This window comes from Urocampus carinirostris, chromosome 20, assembly GCF_059441175.1.
Source record: "Urocampus carinirostris isolate Australia breed hairy pipefish chromosome 20, RoL_Ucar_1.0, whole genome shotgun sequence".
Taxonomy (NCBI): domain Eukaryota; kingdom Metazoa; phylum Chordata; class Actinopteri; order Syngnathiformes; family Syngnathidae; genus Urocampus; species Urocampus carinirostris.
The window spans coordinates 728,819-756,028 of NC_142368.1; the positions used below are offsets into that span (position 1 = coordinate 728,819).

The 27,210-nt window shown below is 44.4% G+C and overlaps 1 protein-coding gene across 1 annotated transcript in view; it reads left to right on the plus strand.

Annotated features, from left to right (window-relative positions):
- Window positions 1-25,201, plus strand: part of cdk19 (cyclin dependent kinase 19) — a 37,019-nt gene extending 11,818 nt beyond the window's left edge. Inside the window, exons 3-13 of the mRNA XM_088325297.1 lie at window positions 3,836-3,946; window positions 5,025-5,165; window positions 9,231-9,288; window positions 10,905-11,036; window positions 11,147-11,290; window positions 12,390-12,459; window positions 12,532-12,604; window positions 14,709-14,806; window positions 15,886-15,964; window positions 18,018-18,254; window positions 23,371-25,201. Of these exons, the coding sequence (XP_088181423.1) occupies window positions 3,836-3,946; window positions 5,025-5,165; window positions 9,231-9,288; window positions 10,905-11,036; window positions 11,147-11,290; window positions 12,390-12,459; window positions 12,532-12,604; window positions 14,709-14,806; window positions 15,886-15,964; window positions 18,018-18,254; window positions 23,371-23,496 (1,269 nt within the window). The 3' untranslated portion in view covers window positions 23,497-25,201. The remainder of the gene's footprint in view (window positions 1-3,835; window positions 3,947-5,024; window positions 5,166-9,230; window positions 9,289-10,904; window positions 11,037-11,146; window positions 11,291-12,389; window positions 12,460-12,531; window positions 12,605-14,708; window positions 14,807-15,885; window positions 15,965-18,017; window positions 18,255-23,370) is intronic.
- Window positions 25,202-27,210: the final 2,009 nt, after the last annotated feature.

Below are 27,210 nucleotides of genomic sequence, written 5' to 3' on the forward strand. Positions count from 1 at the left end.
TCCCTCATATCTTTCAGATTGAATTTCGCCCTATGTTTTGGTCCGGAGCCTTCGCTCTGAACATGCTGGTGTACTCTTGATCCCAAGAGCCAAGAAGAAATCCAACAGTCTTTTCCATTGGGGGCCCCGGTGTTGTGGAACACTCTTCCCCCTGAGATTCGATCTGCAACCTCAGTGGAAATGTTTCAATCTAAGCTTAAAACACACTTCTATTCTATAGCATATGAATAATCTATATTTTATGTTGATAATATGTTTATCATTTGCCTTCACGTAGGTTTTAGATCAGGGGATGCTGTCATAATAGTTTGTAATAATAGTTTGCAATAGTCTTTGATCTGTGTAGCCCTTTGAGACTTCTTGTGATTTAGGGCTATACAAATAAACATGACTTGACTGAGGTTTTTGAGTTTTTCCTTCCGCTCATGTAGGTTTTAGATCATGGGATGATATCATTATAGTCTGTTGTCACTCCAACCCTTTGAGACTCCTTGTGATTAAGGGCCAAACAAAGAAACATGACTTGAGGTTTTTGAGTTTTTCCTTGCCCTCATGTAGGTTTTAGATCAGGGGATGGTTTCATGATAGTCTGTAGTTAGCAATAATCTGTGGTTTGTGCAGTCCTTTGAGACTCTTTGTGATTAAGGGCCAAAAAAAAATGACTAGACTGAAGTTTTTGAGTTTTTCCTTCTGCTCATGTAGGTTTTAGATCAGGGGGTGATATCATTATAGTCTGTAGTCAATCCAGCCCTTTGAGACTCTTTGTGATTAAGGGCCAAACAAAGAAACATGACTTGACTGAAGTTTTTGAGTTTTTCCTTCCGCTCATGTAGGTTTGAGATCAGGGGATGATATCATAATAGTCTGTAATCAATCCAGCTCTTTGAGACTCCTTGTGATTAAGGGCCAAACAAAGAAACATGATTTGAGGTTTTTGAGTTTTTCCTTGCCCTCATGTAGGTTTTAGATCAGGGGATGGTGTCATGATAGTCTGTGGTTAGCAATAATCTGTGGTTTGTGCAGTCCTTTGAGACTCTTTGTGATTAAGGGCCAAACAAATAAACATGACTTGACTGAAGTTTTTGAGTTTTTCCTTCTGCTCATGAAGGTTTTAGATCAGGGGATGATATCATAATAGTCTGTAGTCAATCCAGCCCTTTGAGACTCCTTGTGATTAAGGGCCAAACAAAGAAACATGACTTGACATCAATAGTTGACATTGATAGCTTGTGCCTTACCCACTATCAAGTATTTAGTATATTTAGTAAATCTGTCAAGTATTCAAGCACTTTTAATGAGTGTATCAAATGAAACTCTCAAATGACTCACCTCGATTTGCCGATTCGGCACATTTCCAAGTTGTCTGTCGGCCAATTCATCAAATTCATTTGCCTTATTGCCATTCCCTATTGAAGCTTTCACAGCCTTTCATTCCTTCTAAAGGATGTAGGGTGTGAAAATCGATAGCAGCGTGAGATCGTTTATTCTTTTCCTGCCACTTCGAATCAGTTTCTCCCAAAAAGGCTCGAAACAAAAACAGAGGGTGAGACGACATGCTGCTTCGCCGTAAACCGATCGCGCTCTGTCGGCAGGCAGATCGCGATCTCGGTTTTCCAGGTGAGCCGGTCCCCGGCCGATTTTGGCGATATGTCCATCCCGAGTCCCTTATAAAGTGTTAATGTCAAGTAGGAACTTCGAGGTCTGGTCAATCGATGGAAATCATCCATCCATCCGTTCGTGATCTGCACCGCTTATCCTCAGTAGGGTCACGGGGGTGCTAGAGCCCATCCCAGCTGTCTTCGGGCAGTGGGCAGGAAACACTTTCAACTGGTTGCCAGCCACACCGAGAGACAATTTGGACCAGCCAATTAACCTGACATGCATGTTTTTGAAATGTGGGAGGAAACCCACGCAAGCACGAGGAGAACATGCAAACTCCACACAGGAGGTTCGATCTCATGACCTCAGAACTGTGTCGCACACGCGCTAACCACTGTGCCGCCATGCTGCCTGAATGGAAATCAGCACAGAGACAAACAAAAGTCGTGGCCTTCAACCTCCAAGGTGTCACTGAAAACATCAAGCACCAAGAGTTTGAAAATGTCGGCGATTTGAAATATCTTGGAGTTGTCCTATCAGAAGAGGGATCAGAACCAGGTTTTCCGTTGCACGGCACAATAAAGCGGCGGCGCAGTGGTCAGCGCGTGTGCGGCACAGTTCTGAGGTCATGAGATCGAACCTCCTGTGTGAAGTTTGCATGTTCTCCCCGTGCTTGCTCCGGTTTCCTCCCACATTCCAAAAACATGCATGTCAGGTGAATTAGCCGGTCCAAATTGTCCCTCGGTGGGAATGAGAGAGTGAGTTGTGTGTCTCGATGTGTTGAGGGTGTCCCCTGCCCACTGCAGCTGGGATGGGCTCCAGCACCCCCGCGACCCTACTGAGGATAAGGCGGTGCAGATAATGGATTTTTGATATTTTATATTTTTAGATCTTATTTTGTGTAGCTTTTTTTTTAAAAGGACTGCGGATTTCTTGCATGAAAATTGGGCCCAACCTCAACCAGACCCTCGCTTCAGCGGCCCTCAAGTCAGAATTCAAGAGCCAAATCAATTCATCCAGTTGCTGCGTGAAAATCCGCTCGGAATGTGGATTTCGACGCGCGTCGGCACGATAGTCTCGTGAAAGAACACGAGAACAGTTGGAAACCTCACCGGGGAAGCTATATAGCTAGATACAGACGGATTAACAGGATGGCCTCGGGGTGCTGTGTTGTAGTTTAGCAACAGCATAGTGGATGGCGTCACACGCTAGTCCAAAAGTTCGACGTCCCTGCGGCAGAAGGAAATCTTTGTGCCCAGGGTTACACCACCTCCTGTTCACGTAGATAGCGAGTCCGCCTCCTTTCTGCTTCCCGCGGGCTTTTGTGTCTCTGTCTAACAGCGCTGAAGCCGGGTAGCTCCACGTTAGCGTCTGGGATGCCAGACATGATCCACGTTTCTGTAAAACACAACAAACTGCACTCCCTGTACGAGGTAAATGAAGTACTCCGCCAACTCAATGGAAAGAACCAAACTTGCAACCTTCAACCTCAGTTGTAAACTCTCCTGTTTTCTCAACTCAATAAAAATATGGATAACAGGAGCTCCCTTTGTGTCTCCCTACGTCGGTCTTGTGAGGTGTCCCGAGGACACGCCTGATTTGCTGGCGTGACTCGTCGTGTCTATGATTTCATCTCAGGGGGAAAAATCCAACGGGGACACCAAGAGATACAAGCCTTAAAGGCAATCCTTCGGAATCCTTTACCTCGTCCTGAATAAAGGACAATATATCTGTGCCCTCATGTCGGTTTTAGATCAGGGGATGGTGTCATAATAGTTTGTAGTTTTCTGGCATGTGCAGCCTTTTGAGACTCTTTGTGATTAAGGGCGTCACAAATAAACACAACTTGACTTGAGGTTTTTGAGTTTTTCCTTGCCCTCATGTAGGTTGCAGATCAGGGAATGGTGTCATAATAGTCTGGGGTCTGTGCAGCCCTTTGAGACTCTTTGTGATTAAGGGCCACCAAATAAACAGGACTTGACTTATCCTGAGGTTTTCGAGTTTTTCCTTGCCCTCATGTAGGCTTTAGATCAGGGGATGGTGTCAACCCGGACACACAATTTCCACCTTTAAGTCGCTCGTTTTTTGTGTCCTAGTGAAGTCCTACAAACCATTTTTTTTTTTTTCCCTTTTTGCTCTTCTTCTCTTTTCATTTCTCGCCAATGCCGACAGGTTCTTTCGTACGGTGGTGTTTTCCCAGCGATTCTCAGACTTTCCTTTCCCTTGCCTTCTCCAGCTTTTGCGAGAACTGAAGCATCCCAACGTGATCGCCCTCCAGAAAGTCTTCCTGTCCCACAGCGACAGGAAGGTCTCGCTCCTCTTGGACTACGCCGAACACGACCTTTGGGTGAGCCCATCTCATTTTTAACATCTAAACCTCACCCTTAGTTGAAAACCCTAAACCTTAGCCCTATCCTTACTTCTCAACCCTACACCTTATCCCATACCTGTCTACCTGTACGTTTTTGCCGTACAAAGTAGGTTTATTATGCAATTTAAGAAAATCTGTATGGAAAAATGCAAATTTGTCAATGATGGCTACCATCCAGTATACACCGACTATCACAAAATGGCAAATCAATCAAATCAAACGAGTTGGCCGCGGTAGCCTCTATCTCGCCAACCTTTTCTTTCCGTTGCAAACGAAGCCAGCGGTTTGATGCTACTGTGCGCATGCGTCTGCCGCCTGGGGATTTCCCATCATGCATCATTCAACATCGGATTTCATGTAGTTGTGTAGCGAAAGGAAGTCCGTCTCTTTTTAGAGAATCGGCTTTTTCGGCTCGACTCTTTCAATAGAGCCGGCTCTCCAACAGCTCACTTGGTTTGATGCATTCTATTACGATTTTTTATGTTGTATAAAGAAGTTAAGAAAAAAAGGAAGTATAAAAGGAGAACATGAAAAAAAAACAGGTTTGTGGTTATCCTTTTAATCAGTATATTACCAACAATAGTTGAATGCAGAAAATGAATTCATCATTTGAATAAGAAAATTCGACTTCATTCTATTCGCATGTATTTTTTCCTTCTACAGTGAACGTCCGAGCGACTTCATTTTTGACTTTTTTTTATAATAAAGCTCATTCCTGTCCAGCAAATCAGGATCTCACAACAAAATGTGAACGAACAATATATATGATTTCACGAAACACATGTACGATATAACATGTTAAACGACATCAATAAACACGTTTGAAAAAAAAAAATGGAGTAAGATTATTTGGTATTTCGTAAGGGCAGGGAGCCCCTGTAGCGCGACAGGTATGTTATCCCTAATCCTAGTTCTACCCATAAACCCTAACCCAAACCCTATAGATATGAAGCTCACCCCCTAACCCAAAAACTCCAACCCTCAACCCTAACTCTTAACCGAGACCTCTACCCTAACCCAAATCCTAGTTTGAAAGTTGTATTCTTTGTGTTAGCACATCATCAAGTTCCATCGAGCGTCCAAGGCCAACAAAAAGCCAGTGCAGCTGCCCCGAGGGATGGTCAAGTCTCTCCTGTACCAGATCCTAGACGGGATCCATTACCTGCACGCCAACTGGGTTCTCCACAGGGATCTGGTGAGCCTCTTTGAGCTTCACCGCTTCGCTCTTCCGTAGCTTGCGGGGATTAGAATTGGTGGAATGCTCGAAATTCCATCCATTATCTGCACCGTTTATCCTCAGTAGGGTCACGGGGGTGCTGGAGCTCATCCCAGCCTTCCTCAGGCAGTGGGCAGGGGACACAGAGACAGACAATTGGCTCGCTCATTCACACCTAGGGACATTTTGGACTGCCAATTCACCTGACATGCATGTTTTTGGAATATGGGAGGAAACACGAGGAGAACATGCAAACTCCACACGGGAGGTCCGATACCATGACCTCAGAACTGTGCCGCACACGTGCCAACCACTGCGCCACCGTTTTTTTTAAATATATATATTTTGCCTCCAGTAGTCACCTAATGAAATAATGATGGACACATTGGTTAGCTCATGAAATTCCCAACATAATTCGATACAATCGAAGCGGGATATAAACGTGGTTAAATGAAACTTGGGAGACATTTTTAAGCACCATTCTGACATGCAAGTGTGCACAATCTGTCACAAACCAGGAACGGAGACAGGACCCAATAGCGTTCGTTTTACTCAGTTTTTATTAAGAAAGACAGCAGTGCTTGCATCCACGATCCGATGATCGGAGGTCACAGGTAGCTGATGGCAAGAACGTGGAAGTGGCACTTCCGTGTCGACCGAGGGTTGTCGTTGGCACCGGGAAAAAAAGGTCAATGGCCGGGGCGGAGGAGCAGAACAGAAACGGGTACAGAAAAGAGGTCAGCAACGGGTATCAGGCAGGAAACAGGGCGAAAACAGGTCAATGGTCGGGACAGAGGAGCAAAAGCAAAAACGGGTCCAGAAACAGGATGGCAACAGGTATCAGGCAGGAAACAGGGCAAAAACAGGTCGATGGCCGGGACGGAGGAGCAAAACAGAAACGGGTCCAGAAAAGAGGTCGGCAACAGGTAACAGGCAGGAAAACAGGGCAGGAGTCACGGTTGCCATGGCGCCCAGTTGGTTTCAGCCGGGTGGCGCCGGGTTCTGTCGCGGTTACCACGGTGCCCAATTGGCCCCGCCCATGGACACCGGCTGAGACACGTTGACTGATTGCTCCTTGGGAGTACCTCAACGCGGTCCTTTGAGCCGTTAGTTGTCTGAGCGTCTGTGAAACTTCTGCAAGACTCCTGTTAAACTCTGTGAAATGCCTAGTCTGTAAATTTGCCTTCGTTTGATCCTGTTTTATTTTTTTGGCCTGAATTGTTTGATTTTGACCACTCTTATGTTTGGATTTCAATCCACTTCTGCGACCATTGATCCCCGAATCAAGTGTTAGCGCATTCCTCCTCTCCCTAATAAATTGTGAGTACGTTACGCTATTGGGTACTCAATCCTGTTCCCTGCCTTGGTTCGTGACTGCAGGATAATGTCGGAGAGTACAAAAAGCTTGCCTAGCTGAGAGCTTAGGTTCGCAGACGGTCCGACGGCTTCCTTTCGGAAGACGGGAGTTTAAAGAAGGTCCAACAGCCAATCGGGTCTCGCGGCTGTTGGCGCCAACGGGGCTGCCTCAGGTTCCCCGCATCAGTTATCATGACACAATCATTGATCGATTCTTATCTACAACTCTTTCACGATGTCTAAAAAAGTAAAATACCCCAGCTTTTGAAAATCAGGCGAGTAAGCGGAATCGCTTAAAGGCTTGTTACTTCTCGTGTGGTCGCTCACACCACCATTTTCAGAATAGCGGCCCGATTTTAACACGCGAAGAATGCTTTTTGAAAGGCTCCATTGTCGGGGACAGACCTATCTGATTTTTGATAAGGCGGCGCCGTATTATTCTTCCAGTCGGCTCGATTTCCTGCCATTGTTATTGTCGAGCTACGGTAAGCGTGGTGCGGAACCTTCCCGAGCTCTTTTCCCCGCTCCGTCGCGGAACGCGCTTTGCATTGCGGCACGGCGCTCGCGTCGCCCATCCCCCATCGGTGGTCCTCCCCCCCGGTGGGGGGGGGGGCAGACTCCCCTCTCGTCCGCTCACCCCCACGGGGGTTACGTAAGCGCCTCGGGCTGCTCGCCGCCGCCGCTGCCGTGGAGATGCTCACGCCGCAAAAGGATGGCGGGCCGTACCATGTGGAGCCGGACACGGGGAGGGTTCCTCAAGGTGATCTGCAGAGGCTTCCTCTTAGCGAGACGCTCTTTCGCATGAGATGGAACTGACGGCTGGACTCTGTTAGGATGGCACGGTGTGACCGTGCAGACTTTCTCAGATGACTTTGGAGGTTTTAATATTGGGAAAACGATAAACTGCAGCGGGGGTTTTCAGCTCGGGTGGGTGGTGGACACATGGTAGGATCGAAACTCTCACGGGGGCTGGACTAGTCCATTGGGCAGTGAAAGAAAGAGAGAACAGAGAAAGAACAAAAGAGAGTGAACGAGAGATATAGAGCGTAGAAAGAGATAGACAGAACAGAGAAAAAGAGAGAACAAAGATGTCCATCCATCCATGATCTGCACGGCTTATCCCCAGTAGGGTCGCGGGGGTGCTGGAGCCCATCCCAGCTATCTTCGGGCTTCAGTGGGCAGGGGACAAAGATGTATATATATATATGTATTTGTGATTTACTCAAGATCTAAAAATCACTTGTCTCAATAAATGCACACGCAAGATTAAAAATGGAATTTGTAAATGGCAGATATATTTATATTCACAGCAGATGATTTCTGATAGTACTGGGGAAATTGGAAAATTGGTTTTGAAATCCCTTGACCATGAAAAAGGTGTCCTTAAATCCCCGAAGAACACGGGTGGTAGAGGCAGACTGAGGAGATCATTACTTCCTCATGCCATGAGGCTCTTGAACTCCACCCGGGGGAGTAAAAGCCCACATGAATTCCCACCCCCACATTTGCATATTAGCCTATTTTTATGACAGTGTGTATTTCCCCTAGGACTATTTAAATACTCTATATCAACACGTTATATTGGGTATTTTTGTACTCTATATCTTTTATTTTATTATTTTATTTTTCAACTCAAGGATACTGCTGTAAATGGGAATTTCCCTACGGGGAAACATAAAGTATCTATCTATCCATCTATCTATCTAGACATCTATCTAGACATCTATCTATTTAGACATCTATCAATCTCTAAACATCTAGACATCTATCTATCTATCTATCTATCTATCTATCTATCTATCTATCTATCTATCTATCTATCTATCTAGACATCTAGACATCTATCTATCTATCTATCCATCTATCTATCTATGTATCCATCTATCTATCTAGACATCTATCTAGACATCTATCAATCTCTAAACATCTAGACATCTAGACATCTATCTATCTATCTATCTATCTATCTATCTATCTATCTATCTATCTATCTATCTATCTATCTATCTATCTATCTATCTATCTATCTAGACATCTAGACATCTATCTATCTATCTATCTATCTATCTAGACATCTAGACATCTATCTATCTATCTATCTAGACATCTATCTATCTAGACATCTATCAATCTCTAAACATCTAGACATCTATCCGTCTAGACATCTATCTAGACATCTATCTAGACATCTATCTATCAAGACATCTATCAATCTCTAGACATCTATCTGTCTAGACATCTATCTATCTATCTATCTAGACATCTATCTATCTAGACATCTATCTATATCTAGACATCTGTCTATCTATCTATCTATCTAAACATCTATCTTTTTATTTATCTAGTATCTAGACATCTATCTATCTAAACATCTATCTATCTATCTAGACATCTATCTGTCTGGACATCTATCTAGACATCTATCTATATCTATCTTTCTAAACATCTATCCAGACATCTATCTATCTATCTATCTATCTATCTATCTATCTATTTCCTGTGGTGTGTTTTGGGCAAGTACAGCCTGGTGGCACCCATCCCCCTCCAGGCCAACATATATTCCCAGCCGGTCTCGAACCGGGGACCTTCTGCGTGTCGGGCGGATGTGCTACTAATCCCAGACGATGCATCCAATTGAAAGTATCTGTATCGTCAAAATGAGCTTGAGGTTTGTCTTTTGTTCCGCAGAAACCGGCAAACATCTTGGTGATGGGCGAAGGACCCGAACGAGGAAGAGTTAAAATCGGTAAGGTCGAATCGAGAACCTTTGTTTTTTTTCTCGAAATAATCATTCTTGATAGGATTTCGGCAATGTTTGTTCTTCGGTGGGGTCAACTCGGCCTCCGAAAGACTTGCAGATAAGCGGGTGTGAGAGCAGACACTCACATTTCGTTTTTTTCCTTGAGAAAGCGAGCGGAAGACTCGGAAAGACCTCACTGAGAGAATTTTTTAAATAGGGGTTCGTACAGGTGCTTGAAATCCTTAAAAATTCTCAAAATTTGACGTTTTTGTGAAAAGGGGGTGGATTTTGGTTGAAGTGCATGTCAATGCTTGAAATTGTTGTCCGATTCCATAGGCCACGGGTTCAATGATGATAGATTGAAAGAACCTCACAGACACTGCCCCCTAGTGGCTTGGCATTGCCATTGCAAGTCACAAGGAGAAGTCCGGCATAAGGGGGAGGAAGAACAGTATATTTGATTCATTAACTCCGTTACATTTACTTGAGTAAATTTCGAGACATTTTGTCCTCCCAGGAGTAATTTATTTCACTATCATTTTGATTTTTTACCTGAGTAAATTTGTAAGGGAGGAACCATACTCTTACTACGCTCTTTTTAAGCCATTACTTAAATCCCCTCCAAACAAGTACGCGTCTTTCTGTCTTTGCTAAGGCACATTTGAGGCCTCATTTCTTTTATTTGGATTTCAGCAGTGACACCGACAACCACCAGGTGGGACTTGTGAGCAGGATTTTTTTTTTATATATATATTATAATAGGATGGTTTTGTGGGGATAGGTTTGGTAGATGTATCCCTTAACCACTAAGGTCCTAGAGGCACCATTTCATGTGGTGTGACTTGGGCAAATACAGCTTGGTGGCGCCCATTCCTCTCCAGGCCAACAAATATATGGGATCCATTTTTACACACGAGTATTACGCGGAACCGTGCATGATGGTAAGGCGCCCGCTTTGAGACTGGGAGGTCGGTGGTTCGCGCCCCGGCCGAGTCATTCCTAAGACTTAAAAAGTGGTCGGCGGCGCCCTCTGTTGGCTGCGGCTGCATCGGCTCGCTACAACGGGTCAGGTGTAATCGACATTTCGTTCTGTGTACATTGTTACACAGAATGACAATACAAGGAAATTATTATTATTATATTATTATTATGATCATGGATTGACTTCTAGAAAGAAAAGGCAAACATTTACAACTCTTTCACGATGTCTAAAAATTGGCCTCGGTAAAATACACTAATGCAACGTTTCTAGGGCTGTGAACTGGTTCCATGCATAATTTTGGAAAGGCATAGACTTAGCAATATAAAAATGTGTAAAATACAATGTTTAAATGTTCATATTTGGATTAAAATTGACAAGGTACCAGGTCAAGCCTGTTTACCAGCTAGGATGTGGATGAGACACTCATATTTAGGAATTTGATTGCAAAAAACTCAGGCCGAAATAAAAAAAATTCTCCAAAAAGTTCAAGAACCACATCCAATTGACTTTGGGTAGATTTGGACTGGGATACCAGGTGAATTTTACTGGAACGGTGGTGGGATAATGGATCTGTGAACTTGGAACAATTGGGAAAGAAAACTGATGATATTTTTGCATCCCCTTTCCCTACCCGACGTAGCCGACATGGGATTCGCGAGACTCTTCAACTCTCCCCTTAAGCCGCTGGCCGACCTGGACCCTGTGGTGGTGACCTTCTGGTACCGGGCTCCCGAGCTGCTCTTGGGGGCCCGACACTACACCAAAGCTATCGGTGAGCCCGACTCCGGACACAACTAAACAGATTTCTGAAGTTAGCGTGGCTACACATCTCCCTGGATAAAAACCTCACTCATCATCATCCCTCTTCGTGTCTGAAAACAGACATCTGGGCCATCGGCTGCATCTTCGCCGAGCTGCTGACGTCGGAGCCCATTTTCCATTGTCGTCAGGAAGACATCAAGACCAGCAACCCCTTTCATCACGACCAACTGGACAGGATATTTAGCGTCATGGGGTACCCTGCAGGTCTGTGTCAAATTACTTACATATGTTTGGGTGGAGCACAGGGGCGAAGTGGTTGGCGCGTGTGCAGCACAGTTCTGAGGTCATGGGATCGAACCTTCTGTGTGGAGTTTGCATGTTCTCCCCGTGCTTGCGTGGATTTCCCTCCGGGCATTCCGGTTTCCTCCCACATTCGAAAAACAAGCATGACCGGTTGATTGGCCAGTCCAAATTGTCCCTAGGTGTGAATGAGCGAGTAAATTGTCTGTCCCTGTGTGCCCTCTGATTGGCTGGCAAGCGGTTGAGGGTGTCCCCTGCCTACTGCATGAAGATATCTGGGATGGGCTCCAGCACCCCCGCAACCCTACTGAGGATAAGCGCTGCAGATAATGGATGGATGGATGATTGAATTAGGCCAGCACAGCGGCGCAGTGGTTAGCACGTGTGCAGCACAGAGTTTGCATGTTCTCCCCGTGCTTGTGTGTCCTCCCAAAAACATGCATGTCAGGTGAATTGGCCGGTCCAAATTGTCCCCTAGGTGGGAATGAGCGGGCAAATTGTCTGTCCCTGTGTGCCCTCTGATAGGCTGGCAAGCGGTTGAGAGTGTCCCCTGCCCACTCCCCGAAGATAGCTGGGATGGGCTCCAGCACCCCCGCCACCCTACTGAGGATAAGCGGTGCAGCTAATGGATGGATGGATGGATGTTTGGGAGGGGAAAAGTAATTGTTGGACTTTAAATAAGGGGTGTCAAAATCATTAGCTTGGGGGCCACGTGGTAGGAAAACCCATTCTATGAAAAAATTTACCCGACTATAGGAACTTTGCTGTTAGATTTCGAATCTATTATCGTAAGGAGCTAAAGTCCTTTGAAAACTCTGTAAAGACACCCAGGTGGCTTTTATTTTAAGTAATAGAACACCAGGATGGGTTTCTTTAATGTTCTCTGGTTGATTAACAATACTCAGCCAATAAAGCTACAGTGGGCGCTTTAAGAGTGGCACCTAGACCTATTGAAGTCATTTTTCTCTTGTGCTCTTCTCCCCATTGTCTCGCAGGCCATGAGTCTGACACGTGTCGTCGAAACGCTTGGAAAAAAACTCATTCTTGATTTTGTTCCGTTCAGATAAGGACTGGGAGGACATTCGGAAAATGCCCGAATATCCGACACTTCAAAAGGACTTCCGAAGGACGACGTGAGCGTTTTACAATGTCTGAAAAGGAAGTCTTTTGTTTTGAAGGATATTCAAAGGTCTTGTCTCATACAGATATGCAAACAGCAGCTTGATCAAATACATGGAGAAGCATAAAGTCAAACCGGACAGCAAAGTTTTTCTGTTGGTAAGATGCCCCCGATGCCTTTTCTTTCAATTTCTTTCAAATCTTTCAATTCAATTTCTTTGATTTGAAATCCTGAATATCCCACATGAGTACCGTAAATTCCGGACGATAGAGCGCACCCGATTATAAGCCGCACCCACCCCATTTCGGGAGGAAAACCGATTTTGTACATACACAAGCCGCACACGTATATTAGCCGCATGCGCCCACATTGAATAAACGCAATACAAATACGAAATTTACCCATCTCTGATACAGTCCATAAAACACAGCCGGCAAAATAAACTGAAAATGATACCGGTACTTAAGGTTTGATGCAGACCTGCAGAGTCCGGGTCCCGTTGAAAGTAACCCAAGGAAAATAGTGTATATTTCCAAAGGTAAGGGTGGGAAGAATATATATCCACTATTGTCGGCCGCCTCCACAAACACGTCTCACCTTTACTCCGCTTCCCGTCAGCCCGCGTTTGCCCCTCCCCTTCTTTCTCATTTGCTCGTACAAAACGTATCAGAATAAGTTTCTAAAATAAATACATGACAAAAATATACAGTTGCAAATACATAATATACATGGTTGCACATATTTACAAAGAAAGACAGTACACAGAGAGAGTTTTCAAAGCTTTAATAATAATATTATAACTTTCATCCCAAACCGTGCCTGTGAAGGGTAGCAAAACACTACTAGCTACACGCTTGCGACATAGTAAATGGGCCTGTTAAAAAAAACACACCGTACATGAAATTGTGTGTTTAATTGCTGTTAAAAATGTTGGAAAAAATTGTTAAAACGTCACGAAATTGCTAATATGCTTAATTGCTGTTGAGATTGTCGAAAAAAATGGTTCAAACCTCACATTGTTTATTTGCTAAAAACTCCCAAAAAAACAAACTAAGAAGTATTTGATTGGTGTTAAAAGTGTCGATAAAAATTCATATTGTTGGGATATGATATAATGAAATTGTGTGTTTAATTGCTGTTAAAAAAATTGTTAGAACATCATATTATCAGATATAATGAAATTGTGAACATGCTTAATTGCTGTTAAGATTGTCGAGAAAAATCTTTAAAACCTCACATTATTTATTTGCTGTTACTAGTGTCAATAAAATTGTTCAAACCAAATCACGGTAAACCGTCCTCATCTTCCTCCTTATAACTGACGTCATCAAAGTCGTCCTTCTTCAGAATGGGAAAGAGATTTTATCACGACGACGTCGTTTCACGCTCTCCCTTTAATCAAAACCACGTTAACGTCACGCTCGCAAAGTAAAGTGCAGTAGCTCTGTTTCCTTCTTTATTGGACTGCTCGATTGCGTTTAGCTTGAAAGCTGCGCCATGTGCCTTTCTTTTTGCAATTTGTATGATGAGGATATTTCTACGCTCATTGAATTTGTGCACAAGCTAAGAAGTTGCAGTCTTCCTTGGCGCATATATTCCACCGGTCTAAATCTTACCTTTTATACTCCAGCGCCGCGGCCGTTGGAAAAATGACATCAATTGGCCCCTTCACTGAATAAGCCGCAGGGTTGAACGTTTGGGGAAAAAGTAGCGGCTTATAGTCCGGAATTTACGGTAGTAGATATATTGCTATTCTGGCTCTTTGGGTCAAAAAGGTTCCATGGCCTTGGCAGCATGGCAGCGCAGTGGCTAGCACGTGTGCAGCACAGTTCTGAAGTCATGGGATCGAACCTAATTGTGTGGGGTTTGCATGTTCTCCCTGTGCTTGCGTGGGTTTCCTCCCACCTTCCAAAAACATGCACATCAGGTGAATTGGCCGGTCCAAATTGTCCCTAGGTGTGAATGGGTGTGTCCCCTGTCCACTGCCCGAAGATAGCTGGGATGGGCTCCAGCACCCCCGTGACCCTACTGAGGATCAGCGGTGCAGATCATGGATGGATGGGTTCCAGTCCCCTGTACTATAAGAAAGAAAATGCAGTGATTGCCTCCTTTCGCTTCTTGGCCTTTTGGCTGGGACCTTTGCTTAGCCTCTTGGCTAGGAGCAAGTGTCTCGGCCTGTTGGCTTTGAAGTGTATCATGATATAACTGATAATGGATAATGAAAAATGGACAATAAAAAAATCCCCCTCCCTCTTGTCTCAGCTCCAGAAACTTCTCACGATGGACCCCACCAAGAGAATCACATCGGAACAAGCTTTGCAGGACCCCTACTTCCTGGAGGACCCCTTGCCCACCACCGAGTGAGCCACCGCAACCTTTTTCTCCATGTTGTAAATAGCAAAGCGGCACTATAGTCCCTCGACACTAACCACAGGCGCTTGAAATCTTTGAAAATGCCTGAAATGGAACGTCTCAAGGATTGAAAAAAATTATGGGGGAAGCGCTTGTAAACGCTTGAAATAGTTGCCACGTTTCTCTACGCGTCGACTTAAAAATGACGCTGACACTCCAATTGGGTCCGATTTTGTGATCGAAAGCGATTGTCGGAACTTCCCACGACTCCAAAGTGGCCTGAAACCACTGAGAACGCGTTTCTATGGCAACAAGAGTTTTGGTCAGGCAGATTAGAATGTGCTTAAGCAAAAAAAATTAAAAATTGCTACCGCGAAGGAATTCAGGCAGCATTTGATTTGCCTTCAGCAGCGTGTGGCTGCAAAGCAAATTTTGGGGTGAGCAATTCTTTGCTTTGAAATGAAAAATTGGCAGAGGTAAGTTGGAGCAAAGATCTCTTCTATACGAGGTTCATACGGGTGCTTGAAATCCTTAAGAATGCTTGATTTTATCATTGTGTCTTTAAGGATTGAAAAGTGTTTGTAAATGCTCGAAATTGTTGCCATGTTTCTCAACAAGATTGCTTAAGAATGTGGCCGGTACTGCTCTGTGTTGCCTTTGCTGTATCGCTGCATTTCTTCTTCCCTTGTGATAAACGGCAGCCTGTTGATATGGCATTGTCCTTTGAAGCATCATCGCCCCCTACAGGACAGATGCATGCTACACCTAAACAGGTCACTATGAAATGTGTGTTAGTGCAAGGATTATGTGATTATGGGCCTTGAAAAGAATGAATATCCCAGTGGTAAAAGAAAGAACTTCCTGCAACTTAAAATTTAAGCTACATATTACTGTTATTTTGGGAAATGATTGGTCTGAAAAACAAATATATTTGCGATTTACTCTTAAAATCATTGAAACTTTTGGAAATTGGCTTTGAAAGTCCTTCAAAAGTGTACGAACCCTGGTTTCTGTCTTCCCGTTTAGCATTTTTTGTTACAATCGGTGCAAAAAATAAAATGGAAGCGTCTCTTTCTTTTGCCCGCAGCGTGTTTGCCGGATGCCAGATCCCGTACCCAAAGAGAGAGTTTCTCAACGAAGACGAGCCGGAAGAGAAAGCGGAAAAGGTGATTCTCGCTCAAAACTTGAATTAGAAGTGTCTTTTGTGCATCTTTGGAGTCATCGTTAGCATACTTGAGGCAGGTATCTCTCTGGGACTGCAGGGTTTGAATTCATTGCTGTCACAGACCAGGAACGGAGACGGGACCCAATAGCGTTCGTTTGACTCAGTTTTTATCAAGAAAGAGAGCAGCGCTCGCATCCACGATCCGATGATCGTCAGTCACGGGTAGCTGATGGCAGGAACCCGGAAGGGGCACTTCCGTGTCGAGCGAGGGTCGTCGTAGACAGCGGGAAAACAGGTCGATGGCCGGAGGAGCAAAAACAGAAACGGGTCGAGAAAAGAGGTCGGCAACGGTAATCAGGCAGGAAACAGGTCGATGGCCGGGACGGAGGAGCAAAAGCATAAACTGGTCTAGAAAAAGGTCGGCAATGGGTATCAGGCAGGAAACAGGGCAAAAACAGGTCGATGGCCAGGACGGGGGAGCAGAACAGTAACGGGTCCAGAAAAGAGGTCGGCAACAGGTATCAGGCAGGAAACAGGGCAAAAACAGGTCGATGGCCAGGACGGGGCAGCAGAACAGTAACGGGTCCAGAAAAGAGGTCGGCAGCAGGTATCAGGTAGGAAACAGGGCAAACAGATCGATGGCCAGGACGAAGGAGCAAAAGCAGAAACGTTTCCAGAAAAAGGTCGGCAACAGGTATCAGGCAGGAAACAGGGCAAAAACAGGTCGATGGCCGGGACAGAGGAGCAAAAACAGAAACGGGTCCAAGAAAGAGGTCGGCAACAGGTATCAGGCAGGAAACAGGGCAAAAACACGTCGATGGCCAAGACGGTGGAGCAAAAAGAGAAACAGGTCCAGAAAACAGGTCGGCAACAGGTATCAGGCAGGAAACAGGTCGATGGCTGGGACGGAGGAGCCAGAACAGTAACAGGTCCAGAAAAAGGTCGGCAACTGGCATCAGGCAGGAAACAGGTCGATGGCCGGGACGGAGGAGCCAGAACAGTAGCAGGTCCAGAAAAAGGTCGGCAACTGGTATCAGGCAGGAAAACAGGGCAGGATAATGTCGGAGAGTACAAAAGCTTGCTTAGCTGAGAGCATAGGTTCGCAGAAGGTCTGACAGGTTCCTTTCGGAAGAGTCCGACAGCCAATCGGGTCCCGTGGCTGTTGGCGCCAATTAGTAATCATGAGAATTGCAGCATTTGAAGCTGGTTCAGCTCAATTTCGATGATGTTGTCAAGGTGTTCGTCATTGACTTCTGCTGCCTGGATTTCAGGCTAGTTTTTCCAAAAGACTGTCTAAGTGCGTGGCAATGGCTCGTCTAGTTCCATGGGGACAGAAATCTCCCCAATTCCAGACACATATTCCGTCTTACACGGTTTGCTAAGTTATATCGAACATATTTGTCCAACCCCTTTCACGGCAGAGGCTCCACCGAACTCCCGAGACTGACCGACCGTACCCCAATAGTTCAACAAACCTAATTAACAACCACTAACATAACAACAATCTTAAGACCCCTCATCTATTCGGTGAAAAATAAGCTACAAAACAACAAGACAATTATGAATGAATGAATGAATGAATGAATGAAAACTTTATTCGAACATTAAAATAAAAACAGAACAAAAATCGGCTTTGTGACATTTATGCGGCTTTTATGTACAAAATCGGTTTTCCGCTTAAAATGTGGTGGGTGCGGCTTATAATCAGGTGCGCTCTATAGTCCGGAATTTACGGTAAATGAAATAACTTTGGACCCAGAATAGAACCCTGTGGTTTAGGGGTTTAGGGGTTTTAAGGGTTATTTAGCTTGTTCATAAATCATTATCCATTATCCGTTATCGGTCAGTTCATAATACGCTACTCCACAACAGATGTCCAAGTATTCAAATGACGACTCTCCCATTTTAACATATTGCTTCCTCCCCGTCAAATCACTTTGAATCCATTGCAAAGCCACGTCCCAGATGTCATATCTGTATCACGATTATCACATCGGAGTCGCCCGAAGCATTTCCCACGGCTAAAACTTTTCCATCTTGTTGACCGTTCTCAGAACCAGACGCAACAGCACCAGCAGACCACGGGCCAGAATCAGACCCAGAACCAGCAACAGGCAGCGACCCAGCAGGCGCCCTCCCAGCAGAACTCCACCCAAACCAACGGAACCTCGGGAGCCAACGCCGGCGGGGGGTTGCAACACGGTGGAGACCAGGGGCCGCCCAATAAGAAACCCCGCATCGGACCCTCGGGCGCTTCTTCGGGAACCGGGGTGCTCCAGTCCGAGTACCAGGTCAGTCAACCGAGTCGGAGTCGGTTATGGATAGAGACGGAAGCCCGGTAGATCGGTGGTTCTCGACTGGTCTGACTTTAGGAACCACCGTCCCGCCCTGATTACAAACTACGACCCACTTCTCAAATATATCGAATGAAAGTAGTTTATGGTAGTTTACAAAATTACTTCAAGTCCTAATATTCCCTTCGATGCTCAATCCACTGCATGTTTGATAAAAGCCATCCTCTTTTACCTCGGTAGCTTCAGACATTTTGATCGGACTCAAGATGCACAAACGTCAAATTAAAAAGTGCAGTATTTTTGTCAGGAGGTGCGCCATTTTGCTCCCCCTAAAATGAAATAATAATCATAATAATAGTGCATTTTAATTCAAAGCGCCTTTCAGAACACCCAAAGTCGCTTTACACAAAATACAACCCAAAAAAAACAAACGATTGTGGTTGCGATCCATTATCCCCAATCGACTATTACCGGGAGTGGTAGCCCAGAGAGCAAAAGTTTGTTTTTTCCCGCCCAAAAATGAACAGCATCCCTGCGGCTGCGATCCATTATCTATGGATCGCATCTGTGCGGCTGCGATCCATTATCTATGGTCAGCTACTGCTTCCAGCGGTGGATTTGCGCATTCCGGTGCGCATTAAACCCAATAAAAAGATGACAGTGTCTGGGTTTCGCCAAGCTCGACACGGGTAAACAAACTTTTTTAGTGCTTTCGAATGACGAGCGTCAACCAGCATTAGCGGGCCATTATCGCCATCTACCTGTTAAGGAGTGTCAATGACAGTAATATTTTCTTTTCTTAGCATTATTTTGCCATGGCAAAGGCCCGCAAACCACCGAAAACAGGTCCACGACCCACTTTTGGGTCACAACCCACCAGTTGAGAAACACTGAACGAGATGCAGGGTTCGTACGGTTGCTTGAAATCCTTGAATTTTAATGTTGTGTTTTCAAGGTCAGGAGAATGCTTGAATGCTGGGTGAAGTGCTTGAAAATCCTTGAAATTGTTGCCGTTGCCATTGTTCTTGGCTGTCTGTCTCGATATACCACGCAAAACATTATGTCTGTGTCATGTCAAGTGTCACTGCCTTCTAGTGGTTGCACCCAAGAGGACAGCTGTCACGAGACCGTACCAGAACGGAGGCAGGAGGCAAGAAGGGAGAACTCATTTGCGTGAACGACTAGTACTTTTATTTAGCAAAATAAAAGTCGTTCAACACTCAGGGACAAAACAAACAAAAACAGGCTTTACAGGCAAACAGGAACTAAGACCAGGGAATACTCACAAAACAGGTTTTAACTCAAAACGTGCAAACACAGATTTCCTCAAGACAGACAGAACAGACTAATGCAGAACAGAAAACGCAATTGAACCAGCAACCCGCAATAACCAAAACCCCCCTTAAGAAGCAAACGCGCAAATTAGGCGATCTGCTTCAGCTGGTGCCCAGGGGGCGGGGCCAGCCGGTCGCCACGGCGACCATGCTGGACACGACGACAGCTCTATTTAGAAAACAGGCTCTTTCAGCTCCTGAACTGCTCCTCAGATATGTTTTTATTTAATGATATTCTGATTATCGATAATAATCAAACATGACACATCAAATTATTTAGTCATTTGTAATTTCACGTTTTGCAGGGAATCCCTGAAAAATGCATGAAAAAAATGTCTATTTTCAATTCTATTTCGACCAATTTAGACGCAGATCCAGGGGAAAAAAACAATATAAATTAGGCATAACAAAAAGGAAAAAAATCAGCTGTCTTAAAAGAGTGAATGCACTTTTCTCAAGCAATCGATATCATTGAAATGAGTCCAAATTTGGCTTATTTTTCTGCTTTTTAGACCTACAGTATTTCTTTTTTTTTGACTTGTGTATGGAACCGATTTATTACCCAGCACCTACGGAGCGTTTTCCGTCATTGTAAACAAGTGTGACGTAGCCAATTGTTGAGGAAGAATGGCAGAATTCCTTTCAGTTTATAGCAGCCCATTAGCTCAAAATAGCACAAAGTATTTGCTAGCATCATGATAGCGACTTTATATCGGTCCTCAAAGCCAACAAAAACATTCTTTTGATGGGCTGTGGATTCCTTCCTCCAAAGGTACTGGAAAAATAGGCCTTGAAAGTGCTTGAATTTGCCCAAGTGTACGAACCCTGGAGATGATGCTCAGACATTTGTAATCGTTTTGAAAAGGGAATCGGACAAAGGAAATTGATGAAAGCGCGTCACGCCTACCCGCTTGTTTATTTTTGTTTGCCGATTCATCGCGGAGCTAAAATGGCTTCTGGGGTACGCAAATGCCCGTACCCCGGAAGCCTTTCATGAGAAGCCCTATTCCGAGCTAACGGCAGATATTGATTGGCATTGTTAGCGGCACTGTTTTCAATTTTCCCCGCAATGATTTTTTTCCACCGATAGCCACCGCGCAACACTCTGCAGGGTTGGTACGAGTGCTTAAAATCTTTAAAAATCCTTTAATTTTAAGTGTGTTTTTCGAGATTTAAAAAGTGGCGGCAAGGCAGATGAGTGGTTAGCGCGTCCTGTGCGGAATTTGCATGTTCTCCCCGTGCTTGCGTGGGTTTTCTGCGGGTGCTCCGGTTTCCTCCCACATTCCAAAAACATGCCTGTCGGGTGAATTGGCTTTTCCGAATCATCCTTAGGTGGAAATGAGTGAGTGAGTTGTCTCAGTGTGCCCCGCGACTGTCTGGCAAGTGGTTCCAGGTGTCCCCTGCCAGAAGACGGGCCAACTGGCAAAAATAACACACAAGGGTTAAACCGGCTGCTTGAAAGAGCAGAAAAACAGGTGGCGGGCCGACAAAAAGCATGCAGTAGGCAGCCAAGATAAATGGGAGCCAGCAACAACAACCAAAACGACAACACATATGAACACAGCTGGGGAAAAAAATCTCTGAGAGCGGCAGGCTAGCTGTCTAGCCAAATAATAACAAGGCTCACCTGGACCAAACAAAACCAGAACTTTTAGCTTAAGATGTTTAAAGCACACAACCTGCACAAAAGAGTCAAAGGTCCCCCAGCGACCTATGGTCCTATAAGTGTAGGTTTAGGGTGAGGAACTAGGGTTTAGGCTCTATATCAGGGTTCTAAACCAAATGGAGTGTTTAGAGCTAGGGTTACTGTTGGAAACAGGGTTAAGGCTAGGTTTACAGCTAGAGTTAGGTGTTAGGGCGGTAAGATAGGGTTCCAAGATCAGGTTAGATAGATAGGTGGATACTTTATTCCTCCCCGTAGGGAAATTCACACTTCCAGCAGTATCCTTGTGTTGTTTATCAACAGATTAAGAGGATGGCCTCAGGGTGCTGTGTTGTAGTTTAGCAACAGCGGAGTGGATGACGTCACACGCTAGGCCAAAAGTTCGACGTCCCTGCGGCAGATGGAAATCTTTGTGCCCAGGGTTACACCGCTTCGTGTTCACGTAGATAGCCAGTCCGCCTCCTCTCTGCTTCCCGCAGGCTTTTGGGTCTCTGTCCCTAACAGCGTAGCTCCACGTTAGCGTCCGGGATGCTAGACGTGAGCTACGTTTCCGTTAAACACAGCAAACTGCGCTCCCTGTACGCTTTTGCACAGCCAGTTGGTCGCTCTTATTTGGTAGAGAGTTCACATTTAGGTTGGGGCTAGATTTAGGGTTTGAAACTAAGGTTTAGGCTCCCGTTCTTTTGATGGTCGCCGGATTTCTTATCTGAAGGCTACTGGGACGATCGGTTTTGAAGGTCCTTCAAAAGTGCTTGAACTTGGCCACGAAAAAGCTTTCCGACCCCTGACTCTGATTTCCACCGTGACATAATAGACACTGGCTTGCTCATGCGGGACATCAATATTGATTCTGTTCGGATTGCAGTGAGCGAGCGACCCAATGCCACGGGAGGTTAACCATTGACCAGAAAGAAAGCAGAAACAGAAACGGGAACAAAGCTTCTGAATTTGGCGAGCAGAACAAAAAGACACGTCGGTCAAGTCAGGGTTCGCACACCTTTTTTGTTCATGGCCAAATTCAAGCACCTTTTCAAGGAGTTTCAAAGCCAAGTTTCCAATTTCTCCGGTTCCGTTTAAAGAAGGAATCCGATGTGAACCGTGTATTGATGCTTTCCAAGACAACGCCGTACAAAGTCATGCCAGCTGCCGTTAATCCAGAGGAAAGAAGAAATGCAAAGCTCCCAGAAAGCAGTGTCAGTGTCATTTTGAAGCAGACCCTTTGTGAAAAATGGCAACCATTTCAAGCATTTACAACAATAGCCAATTGCAATAGTTTGAGGCCCCCGCCTTAAAATGAACGTTAAAGGGACAGTGTGTATTATTTTCTGACTAGATGTCACCGTATTTTGTCGTGCCACTGAAACTGAGTGCTAAAAGCACAACGGAAGAGGAGAAAAATACGGCGACTTAAACTGACCAAAACACACCTTATCACTTTTGACAAGAAGAGAAATAAGGAAACAAAAAGAAAAGAAAAAAATGAAGACAAACAATTAAGTCCAAAAGTAAACCCAAGAAAAAAAGCAAAAGAAAAAAAGATAAATATAAAAATTAAGAGAGAAAATTGCATTTTTAAAAATTTTGTTTTCTTTCATTTATTCTTTTTTATTATTTATTCTCCCTTTTGGCTTTCTTTTTTCCCTACTTTTCTTTTTATTCCCATTTACCTTTACCTATTTCTTCTTCCCTATTTAAAAAAAAAACAAATGTTCCCTTCTTTTTGTCATTCTTTGTGAAAGGCTGAGATACAAATGGGAAGAAAAAGGCTGCTTTGAGCTTCATTTCAGTGTCCATGGTTTGTAGCCTTCCTTGGACTCATATTTTTGGTTGCACTGTACATGACAGCGATATCTAGTGGACAAATATTAAACGCTGTCCCTTTAAGAAGGGTGGAATGTTTTAGGGGAAAATCCCATTTAGCTTCTCAATTTAGCTTCTCAATTGACTATGAGTCCCCCGATTTATAAGCACTTTTCTCTCCTTGCAAACACAACATTAAAGTTGGAGCATTTTCAAGGATTTCCAGCACCCGTACGAACCCTGTGAAGTGGAACGAGAGTACGCCCGGGAGTTTTGTCCATGCATTAGATAAAGAGGAATGCCTTTTCTCCTTCAGCACTCCGGCTCACGCCTGGGTTACCAAAGCAACATCCAAGGTCCCAACCCGCCGCAAAGCACCATGGGATACACGTCCTCGTCCCAACAGAGCTCCCAGTATTCCCACCAAACCCATCGTTACTGAAGCGGCCACAAAGTGGCTCTTTCCCACCGCGACGCCGTTTTTCGAACTTCCATAGGAAGCAAAACGGGAAGAGTTTGCCTCTCCTGGCCGCTGACACACTTTGGGAATATATACCCATCCTGGGAACGAACGGCACTTATGAACACCAGGTTCTTCTCCAGTAAGGACGGCAGCTCCTACATTGACGTTCTACCGCACCTATTTCCATTTCTTTGTTTTGAAGCTTGATGTCAGTGTCAATATTAAGGCGGAGGACAGAGAGCCGGAAAGGAAGGGGAGAAAAACAAAGGAGGGACATCATGAAGAACTTGATGGTCCCTATGGAAGAAGAACCCGGCATCCGGGACAGGGCAGCTAAGCGGCACTACGAGACTGTTATGGCGCCATGTCAAATGGTTTTTGTATTCTATTCTGTGTTTTATTTGCATGTTTTATCCTTGATTCACTAGAAATGCACTGACAGTCCGAGTGATCTGCGTTTGTGGGCCCAAAGAACTTCATCTTCAGTGGAGAAGTGGAGTTAAATAACAGGGCCACCGAAAGTCAGGAAACACTGACACCTAGTGGCCAGGAAGTGAATGACACTCGATTCTCTCGGCTTAAACCATTTCAATGGGAGTGTCAACTCATATTGACGGTATGATTTTTCTACTTCTGTTTCAATGCTCTCATTGGGAAAACCTTTTCAAATTGCACTTTTATAACGAAACAGTCTTTTAATATCCGGAGGGGATCAAAAGCAGAACCCGTCGAAGGGCCTTTTTTTGGTATAAGGAGGAGCCGACGTCCGGTGTGTTCAACAACTCCTATGCAAATCCAATTTCCAGATTTAAACGGATGCCAAGGAGCATATTTTTATCATTGTGTGTCGTAAATCGTAGTTTTTATTGTGTTTTTCGAAATGCACTCCAAATGAAATATTGTACTAAAGATGATATATATATATATATATAGATATCGTATACAATCATATTTATTGAGTCCGTCTATGAATCGTACTTTTCTTTCTGAGTTTCCTCTGCCTTAATTCAGTAGCGATAGAAAGGGACCTGTGGGATAACGCCATCTCGGTATGCAGTCGAATCCAACTATTTTTTGGTTATTCGCCTCTCATTTTTGAATTCCTTTTTGTATGGTATCCTCACATGCACTTCCCTCTCGTGACCATGTAGCAGTTTGCTATTTTTTTATCAGCCGGTCGTATTTGGAAAAGGCCGCATTGTGCTTCTGAAGCAACTATGTTTTTTTTGAAGCGTTTCCCAGACGACACTAAATAATGTACTGTAGATATGGACGCAGCCATGTACAAAAAATGTCCCTTTTTGATAGGATTTGCATGTTTTTGAATGGAAACGAGTCACACTTTTAAAGGGCCGGACTGCATTTTTAGAGTCGGACCTCTCGCGTTTCCATTTTGCATGCGAAGATGTCATTGAATTGTTTTGGGAAAAAGCTTTCTGTCCAGCCTGGAGCCTTCTCTCCCACAACTTTTAAATATTGGCGATTATGGATCGTCTTTCCAACGGCGATTCCATTTGAAAGCGGCGACGGCTCGCCACGAGAGCGCGACACCAACAGATTTCCCGAGCCGCTTTTTGCGAATCGGTCCAGATTCCGCTGTACAAAAGACGATTCGATCAGAAAGAAAGTCTTGTATATTTATTTTATATCCTCTATTGTGATTAAAAGAAAAATCTTGTCTGCACCCTTTGGATTTTATTTGTGACACAAAAAATCTGAAAAGGCTGCACAAACCAGAACAACATCACTTGATCTGAAACCTCAGCATGAGGAAAATGGAGAAACCCTGAGAAGGGGGTCGCATATAAGGTTTTCAAGGTGACCACGCTGCAAGAGACAAATAATACAGACATCATCAAACATGTGGAGTTGTGCAGCTTCCTGCCCTAAAATCTTGACTCTAGATGGTTAGGAATTCATTCTCAAAATGTACCGTTTACCAAATTGTTCGAATGAGTGATCTGACTCCATTAACCAAACACAGCCTACATTCACCCAACAATTTATGTGTGAAAAATGATCAGGAAAGCTGATATTTCACACGGGGGCGGATTTATTCACAACATCAGAACTAAGTGCAAAACAGGAGAAAGCTGAAGTGACATTGGAGTGTGTGTGAAGCCTTTTTCTGAAGCCCTTTAGCTTTCTCTTATTGGCCCACTTCTCCTTGCAAGATGGCGTCTCGGCTCCTCCCATGGGCGTGCCAAGGAATTGTTTGCGCCCATTGTTCCCAAAACAACATTGCCTCCGCCAGTCCTGTTATCAAAATTCCCTAGACAAAATATGATGCATTTTGAGCAGCCTGCCCTGACCTTGTACATTGAACTTAAACCCACTCAGTGAAAATCTTCATTGCATTAAACTGAGTCCTTTATAGTCAAATGCATAAGATCCTTTAAGATGATGGCATACATCAGGTCCGAGTGGTGGTACAATGGCTCGAAATGCATGCACTGTGCAACAACCATGTTAATCCTTTGACCTCAATGACAAGAAAACAAAGTGTGATGTCAACATCAGTCATAAACTATAGAAGAGTGTTTTAAGCCTGGAAAACTTCTACTTATGTAGCAGTTTGTAATTCAGAAGGCACAACATACCACAGCACCAAACAAAGAACCCTGTAGAACCTGCAAATTTCTTCCTGGCTCCTGGAATCACAAGTAGACCAGAATTTTCAGAGGAAGGGCTCTGAGCAGGAACATAGGGGGAGCAACTGCTTAATCATCCCAGCTCGTCAGTATGGCAAAAATAGTCTTTCTTAAAAGAGCATAAAGAATATGGGTCTTGTTGGAATTTAAACTATAAAAATATATCCTTTTACCAAATTGTTGGAATGAGTTATCTGACTCCATTAACCAAACACGACCTACATTCATCCAACAATTATGTGCGCAGGTTTTGAGAGAGAAATGACCAGGAATTCCACGCGAGGGCGGATTTTTATTATTCCTAACAGCAGATATGAGTGTACCCAACAGGAGACGGCCCCCATCCGATTTGCCCAGGATCATTTATACATTTCAACAAACAAATCAAAGACATCCTACTATTCCCCTATTGGCTATGTGTCATCTGCAGCTAACTTTAGCTTTCTCTTATTTGTGATCTCCTCCCTGCAAGATGGCGTGTCAGCTCCTCCCATGGACGCGCCAGGCAGTTGTTTGCGTTCAACAATCTCACACTACAGCGCCTTGATGTCTGATTCATTCTGCGTCAGCACACCCACGGATCCTGTTATCAGGAGCACTAGACAAAACATCTGCCAATTATGCTTTCCACACAGCCTGCCCTGACCTTTCATTGTACATTGAATATAAGCACAGTCAGTAAATATCTTTATTGCATTAAACAGGAATACATGTAACTTGTAGTCAATCGTATAAAATCCTTTATAGTCAAATGTATAAAATCCTTTAGTCTGTATTTACTTATTGCTCACAAAATGTCCGAGCCAGAGCTTCTAAAAAGGGTCGAGCCTATTCTTGATACGTTGTCTTCGGCCTGAGTAGTCAGAAGAATCGAGAAGCGTTTTCCGCCGTTTTCTGTATCGTTTATGCTCACAGCAGACTGTCTGTGAATGTGACAATAAAGTGCGCTAGGCATTTGACACGAAAATCGAGCACCACGTAAGGTGGTTCCCCAATAACCCCATTTGAAGGCAAATAGTAAGCGAGCGGCCAAGGTCTTCCT